Consider the following 7,386-nt stretch of genomic DNA (forward strand, 5'->3'; position numbering starts at 1 on the left):
TTGTTTTTTTGTTTGTTCGTTTTTTGTTTTTTTTAGACAGTCTCACTCTGTCACCCTGGCTCAAGTGAAGTGGCGCAATATCGGCTCACTGCAATCCCTGCCTCCCGGGTTCAAGCGATTCTTCTGCCTCAGCCTCCTGAGTAGCGGGGATTATAGGCGTGTGCCACCACACCTGGCTAATTTGTATTTTTGTTTTGTTTTGTTTTGAGGGTTTTTTTTGTATTTTTTAGTAGAGACAGGGTTTTACCATGTTCGTCAGGCTGGTCTCGAACTCATGATCTCATGATCCGCCCACCTCAGCCTTCCAAAGTGCTGGGATTATAGGCATGAGCCACCACGCCTGGCTGACATGAGCCCTATTTGTAAAATTTGCTCCTTTAAAAAGTTTAGTATGCTTGGCACATCTCATCAAAACAAAAAACAATCACTGACACAAAGCCCTGTTCATTCCTTCACAGTTCTGTAATGAGAATCAAATACGCTAATGGATGTAGAAATACTTCCAAAAGTTAATTTTTTACTGTTGGTCTTAAAACATAATAGTTCCACTTCTGTAAGTGTACTTCAAGGTAACATCAGAATTACAGGCACAGATTTATGTGTAAGAATATTCATCACATTGCTATTTAAATTTTGGGCAAATTTTCCAGTATTACAAGGTTCATCAATAAAGGGATTGTGATAGGCTTCCACATAGCTATTCAAAATTATTTTAAGAAATATTTGAGGATATGGGCCAGGCGTGGTGGCTCAGGACTGTAATCCCAGCACTTTGGGAGGCCGAGGCAGGTGGATCACCTGAGGTCAGGAGTTCAAAACCAGCCTGGCCAATGTGGTGAAACCCCATCTCTACTAAAAATATAAAAATTAGCCTTGGCTTGCACCTGTAGTCCCAGCTACTCGGGAGGCTGAGGCAAGAAAATCACTTGAACCCGGGAGGTGTAGGCTGCAGTGAGCTGAGATCGGGCTACTGCATTCCAGCCTGAGTGACAGAGGCTCAGCCTAAAAATATATATATAATATATAAATATATATGTTATATATTATATATTCATATATTATGTATAACATTTATATATTACATTTATTATACATATGCATATTACATATATAACATATGTATATATAAATGTTATACATGTGTATGTACATACATATATGTATATATACACACATGTATACATGTATAACATTTATAACATATATCATATATAATATATATTTAATATATATTTATGTATTATATATAAAATTTTTATATATATATATTTTTTTGAGACGGAGTCTTATCTCTGTCACCCAGGCTGAAGTACAGTGTCGGAATCTCGGCTCACTGCAACCTCCACCTCCCGGGTTCAAGCGATTCTCCTGTCTCAGTCTCCTGAGTAGCTGGGCCTGCAGGCATGCACCACCAAGCCCGGATAATTTTTGTATTTTTAGTAGAGATGGGGTTTTACAATGTTTGCCAGGCTGATCTCGAACTCCTGACCTCAGGCGATCCGCCCGCCTTGGCCTCCCAAAGTGCTGGGATTACAAGTGTGAGCCATCGTGCCCAGCAAAAAAAGAAATATTTGAGGATATGGAGAAATACTCATGATTTAGTGTTATGCTTAGAAACAGGATATAAAATTGAATATATACATTACCCAGTTTTAGCTATCTGTGAATAGTGAAAAAAAAAAAAAGTGAAAATGTGAAGACTAGAAGGAACACATAAAATGTTAATAATAGCTAATTTTTTTGTAATGAAATTACATGCAGATGATTTTTTAACAATAAAACATGTTACTATGTATCAGAACAAACATGGTGTAATTTTTTTTTAATGGTGAAGCTATAGGAATTGACACCAGAGATGCCGTATCAGGATGCGGGTGACCTGCCTGTCTGCATCTTTGCAGGTCCTGGAACAACCTGTACTGTGTGCTCAGAAACAGTGAGTTAACCTTCTACAAGGATGCCAAGAACCTGGCCCTGGGGATGCCCTACCATGGGGAGGAACCCCTGGCCCTGAGACATGCCATCTGTGAGATTGCTGCCAACTACAAAAAGAAGAAGCATGTCTTTAAACTGAGGTGAGGCCTTCCTGGCCTTTGAAAGTTCATGTTGATGGCTTGATTGGGCATTAGTGGCAGGGCAGAGGCCCTCTGTACGGGACTAGCTCCATGCCTGAGCTACTCCTCAGGGGTTTTTCAAATCAAAGAGGCTGATGGTTCAGACTGTGACCTCTCAGAAAGTGCTGGGCTGCCTGAGAGGGTTCTGGATGTTCGGCTTAGGGTATTGTGGCAGAGGCTGGGCCAGCCCTCTGCCCAGCGCCCCCTCCAAAGGTGTCTCCATGACAGGAAACCCTTTGTCCTCCTAGGCTGAGTAATGGCAGCGAGTGGCTCTTCCATGGCAAGGACGAGGTAAGCGCGGGCAGTCTAGCCCAGACCTGGCTAACGAAGGGGTAGGTGGAGGACTCCAGGCCGCTTGCCCTGGAGGGCCCCTCAGAAGGGGCAGTCCCAAGAGCCCCCCATTGTTGCCTGGCCCGGGAGGTGGGGGGCTGTGGGCCTCCAGACCCCACCGTGACCCTCTGCCCCGCAGGAGGAGATGCTGTCCTGGCTGCAGGGCGTGAGCACCGCCATCAACGAGTCCCAGAGCATCCGCGTCAAGGCGCAGAGCCTGCCCCTGCCCTCCCTCTCCGGCCCCGACGCCAGCCTTGGCAAGAAGGACAAGGAGAAGAGATTCAGCTTCTTCCCCAAAAAGAAGTAGCGGCCGGAGGCCCCCGCGGGTGGGGCTGGCAGGCGCGGCAGAGTCGCAGAGACCGGGAGCCCCGGGCCTTGGCCTCCTCTCGCCGCCGCCCGCCTGTTGAATCGAGTCGAGTCGCGGGCCGGGCCCTCGGGCCCCACGCTGCACTGCAAAAGCTGCCTTCGCCCGCGCGTCCTGGGCCGACGCCCCCTCCATGCCCTCGCCCGCGCCGGCTCTGCTCCAGGGACAGGGGCTCCCGGCTCCTCTGGCGCCCTCGGGGCCTCCAGGCCTGGGGGCAGGAAACGGTTCTCTGAGGCACACGCCCTCTTCTCCCACCCTCCTCCTGAGCCGAGGGTGCGCAGGCCCCTTACCCCCAACCAAAACAAAGAAAGAAAGAAAAAAAAGAGCTGGAGAACGCTGATGGGGTTCCTCAAACGCTGCCCGTTCCTAAAGCAAGTCTTGCTTGGGGTCACCTCCCACCTGGTGGCAGCCAGGGAAAGGGGAAAGGAAGAGGGCACTGGAAATGCATGGCCAGCCACCTAGGGGCATGAGGAAGGAGCCTTCAGGTGGCCCACAAAGCCCTAGCTCTGGGTCAGGGGCTGTGGGGGCTGAGGGGACCAGACTGGGTGCAGGGCCTTGGGTGCTGCCAGCCTCCTCCCCGCTGGGCTTCCACAGAACTGGGACTCTCACCTCAGAGGCCACCACATCCCTCCTCTCTGCTTCTCCCCCTAGATCAAAGGGCACCCTCCACGGTTGGCAGGGCCTGGCTGAGTGCCTCCAGCACCCTTGTGCCACCACAGGCGGTCCCAGGAGGGGCAGCAAGGTCAGACCATTTCTCATTGAAAACTGTGGCTAGGGCACAGGGCTGTGATCTGAACGAGTGACAGGTAGGTCACAACACTGCCTAAGGCTCTCCCTCTCAATGCTAGGACCCTCCCCCCACTCCCAGTGGCAGCCAAACCAGCAATATCCGACAGACGTAGGCCCCCTAGGGGACAGTGTGGGCCCCCAGATACAAGATGGATACCCCCACAGCTGCAGTGAAGCATCCCAAAGCCAGATGTCCAATTGCATCCTGTCTGCAGCCGGGACTTCGGAGGGTACGGCTGGGCAGACAGCAAAGTTGATCACCTATCGTCTCGGGGTGGCAGATGCAGCCATGCCTTGGCATCACCACACGTGACAGCTACCCCTGCACAGTTGGGACAAATGTCGGGGCCAGAGCCATGAAGGTGTGGTACCCCTTGATCAGCTTCTCCAGAAGGTCCTGGCCCCAGGTCTTGGGCCTGGGGGGAGGGGGTCACATGAGTACAGAGGTCAAATATCTGCCACCTTCCAGCCCTGAGCGCCAGAAGTTCTGCAACCTATGTCTTCAGGAATAGCCTTCCCCTTGCTGCCCAGGTCATACTTCTGGAGGGAGAGAAAACTCATTCCACAAGGATTTCCCCGCCACTCTACTCTGAAAGCAACACAGTTCTGGCCCAGTATCTAACTAGGGTTAGGTCCAAGAGAGGAGTCAAGCAGGTGCGGTAGGGGTGGCAGCAGGCATTCTCCCCCAGGGAAACCATAAAAGTCCCCAGGGCCTGCAGGCAGTTTCTATCACTTTCCCTGTGTGAAGGACCTTAGTTCCATGGAGATGAAGTAGGTGAGGTTCAGGTAGAAGCCACAGGGGCAGGCATCCAGAATGAGGCCCCCTGAGGAACCCTGAGTGCTGACCAGTGCCAGCAGAAATCAGTTCCACCCTGACACCAACTGCAGCAGGCAGGAGCCACAGGAAGAAGACGTCATCCAATGGAGCCTGATATCCCCAGGTTCCCGCCCTGGTGGGCAAGGTCTTCATTTGGCTTCGGTACATATGACCCTATACAGGGAACCTAGTGTGTACCACTCACCAGCCTCTTTCTGTATCTGGGGAAAGCAAAGCAGTGAGATGACTGCACTCACCTAGCAATAAAGTAGGCCTTTGGTGCACTTGCGGGCAGGTCCTCCTCTGGGGCAGAAAGCAGGTTTCTTGCTGAAGGGCAGATGGTGGCAAGCATCTCCCTCAACTGTTTCCCTGGGCCAGTCTTTAGGGAGCCAAGGGACAAGGGCCCACCCTCCCCCTTCCACGTGTGCCAAATCAGCACCTGAAGTGAGTCATTTCCAGCAAGCAACTCCACAGACCCAAGAAAAGGAGGACTCCAGTGGAAGAGGTAGCATCTCACCACCCCAGGTCCCCCGGGCTGGTCCAGGGCAGCCAGCTGCATGTGACCATTCTGTTGCCAGCTCCCCACACATCCCTCCTGTCACCCAGGCCCCAAGACATTCGACCAACTGGACTGAAACCGCAGGCATCCAGCTTTGGGAGACCCTGTGCCACACCAGGGCTAAGCTCTCCCAGTACCCTGGCAAGGCCTTTTTTTTCTCTCTCCTTATTCTACTTTACAGTCTTTTCTTTGACAGTATTCCTAAACTAGGTTGACACAGCTCCAGTCCACACCAGCATACCAGGCTTCCTCCCCAGGGCAGTTTAGAGGAAGCTCCTTCCGGGCGTGGTCAGGCGGTCCTCCTTCCCTTTCTCCTTCCCCTTTGTCCCAGCCTCAACTGACTGGCTAAGGGAGGTGTGGAGGGTCCTTGGGCTTTCCTCCCCAACCTGGCCTCCACTAGCACCCCTAACAGGAGGCCCGTGGAAGGCTCAGCCTCTCCTCCACATCCCTCCTCTTTCCTGACTATTGGAGGCAACCAGGGTCCCCTAGGCTGACCCTGAATCCTCTTCCTTCCTTCATGGGAGCGGGGCAGGAATCCAGAGGAGGACGAAGCCAGTGGGACCACATGGCTTGGTGGCTTGGACAAACAAGCTCAGGGAGGAAACGAGGCGGCGGCGGCTGCAGAGGAATGCAACCCTGTTGGGCACAGACCATGCAATCTGGGGCTGGCCCTGGGGCCAGCTGGGTCCTGTCCTCCACCTGCTCAACCGTGCTTCCACCAACCAGAGGAAACCCATTTACTAGTTTTTCTAATAAATCAATAATGCTCCATATTTCTCTCAGTTTCTTATTTGACTAGCCTCCTCTCCCTTTGAACTGGGTCTAAGAGGGCTGGCACCATGGAGACAGAGGGACAGCCAGACTCTCCAGCTTGTCCCTGGGTGCCTTATGGGGACGACTGCAAGCACCCAGGTCCCGGGCTTCACTGCAAACTCCGAGAAAAGCTTGCTCATTCATGCATTTGATCAACGTGAAGGCCTGCTGTAGGGCAAAATCATTTCCGAGCAATGATCAGTCCAGGCCCCTCCCCACAGAACTCAGGACAGATCTCAGCACTCCTGGACCACAGAATCATCAGAATCTCTAAGCCTGGGATTCACCTCCAGAGGGCAGTTTCTGTTGGTCTACGGAGATGGAATGTAAGCACTGTTTCCAAAAGGCTCCCCAGATGATTCCAGTGGGCAGCCAGTGAGAACCACCGACCTGGTGCAACGTTCCCAGGCATACCTAGATGGCTGTGTAAGAACTGCCTGGAGAAGGGGTTAACTACAACTTCCTGGGCCCCACCCTCTGAAGAGCCCCAGTTGGGTTCTTTAAGGGAAGATCAGAGGCTAGTGACAACCTCTCTTCAGCAGAAACAGCGACGGGCAGAGGTAGCCCCTGGTCCGGCAGCTGCCCTGAATCTTCTGTGGTCATTCCAGTCACTGGCTCCTGCCAGGCCAGTCTCAACATATGATGCTGAGTAACCACAAGGGCACTGGACAGTGTGAGGGTCAGGGAGGCGGAGGTTGCAGTGAGCCGAAATTGCATCACTGCACTCCAGCCTGGGCGACAGAGTAAGAGTCCATTTCAAGGGGGGGGGGGAAGAATCTATGTCCCTCTGATCTTCCCTTGACCTTGTTAGACTCAGCAGACCCATCTTCAGGTTAGGTCAGAAGGCCCACAGGGCCCTGGCCCAGCAGCCCCACTGAACACTTGTCGGGCAGCTCTACCATCCAGGCCCTGCAGCCTCCACCTCCCAGGCCCCAGTCAGAAAAAAAAATTGAGCAAAATGAGGCCAGACCTCTGTGGAGAAAGGGCAGAAAACCCAGCTGAAATAGGGAGGCATTCCTAACTCTTCTGAATCAAAGACACTTCTGAGAATGTGATAAAAAGGGAGGAATCATCCCAGAAAAATGCACTAGTACTCCTCATCCAATGTTGCAGCCACCTTTAGGACATTTCTAGTCTCCAAGTTTAGAATCCTTGCCTTCAGCCGGATATAGGGGCTCACCCATGTAATCCCAGCACTTTGGGAGGCCGAGGTGGGTGGATCACCTGAGGTCTGAAGTTTGAGACCAGCCTGGTCAACATGGCAAAACCCCGTCTCTACTGAAAATACAAAAAATTAGCTGGGTGTGGTGGCTCGTGCCTATAGTCCCAGCGACTTGAGAGGCTGAGACAGAAGAATTGCTTGAACCTGGGAGGCGGAGGTTGCAGTGAGCCAAGATCACGCCATTGCACTCCAGCCTGGGTGACAGAATGAGACTCCATCTCTTTTTAAAAAAAAAAAAAAAAAAAGAATCCTTGCCTTCTAGGACGTTTCCTGGGAACCGGAGAGAAGCGCAAAAGGCACCAGATACTGGAAACTTCTGCTTATGAGAAAAACGGTCTACCTCACCACCTCCCCCCTTTTTCTTTTTTTTTTTTTTTG

General features: G+C 52.0%; 1 protein-coding gene across 2 annotated transcripts in view; it reads left to right on the forward strand.

Moving 5' to 3' along the window:
- The window catches only part of SPTB (spectrin beta, erythrocytic), a 138,384-nt gene extending 132,640 nt beyond the window's left edge, over positions 1-5,744 (forward strand). For both annotated transcript variants that reach the window (XM_023232409.2, XM_023232401.2), the window contains 3 exons: positions 1,902-2,075; positions 2,363-2,405; positions 2,584-5,744. In XM_023232409.2, the coding sequence (XP_023088177.2) occupies positions 1,902-2,075; positions 2,363-2,405; positions 2,584-2,751 (385 nt within the window). In that variant the 3' untranslated portion in view covers positions 2,752-5,744. The remainder of the gene's footprint in view (positions 1-1,901; positions 2,076-2,362; positions 2,406-2,583) is intronic.
- Positions 5,745-7,386: the final 1,642 nt, after the last annotated feature.

The sequence above is a fragment of the Piliocolobus tephrosceles genome, chromosome 6, assembly GCF_002776525.5.
Source record: "Piliocolobus tephrosceles isolate RC106 chromosome 6, ASM277652v3, whole genome shotgun sequence".
In the NCBI taxonomy this organism is placed as follows: Eukaryota; Metazoa; Chordata; class Mammalia; order Primates; family Cercopithecidae; genus Piliocolobus; species Piliocolobus tephrosceles.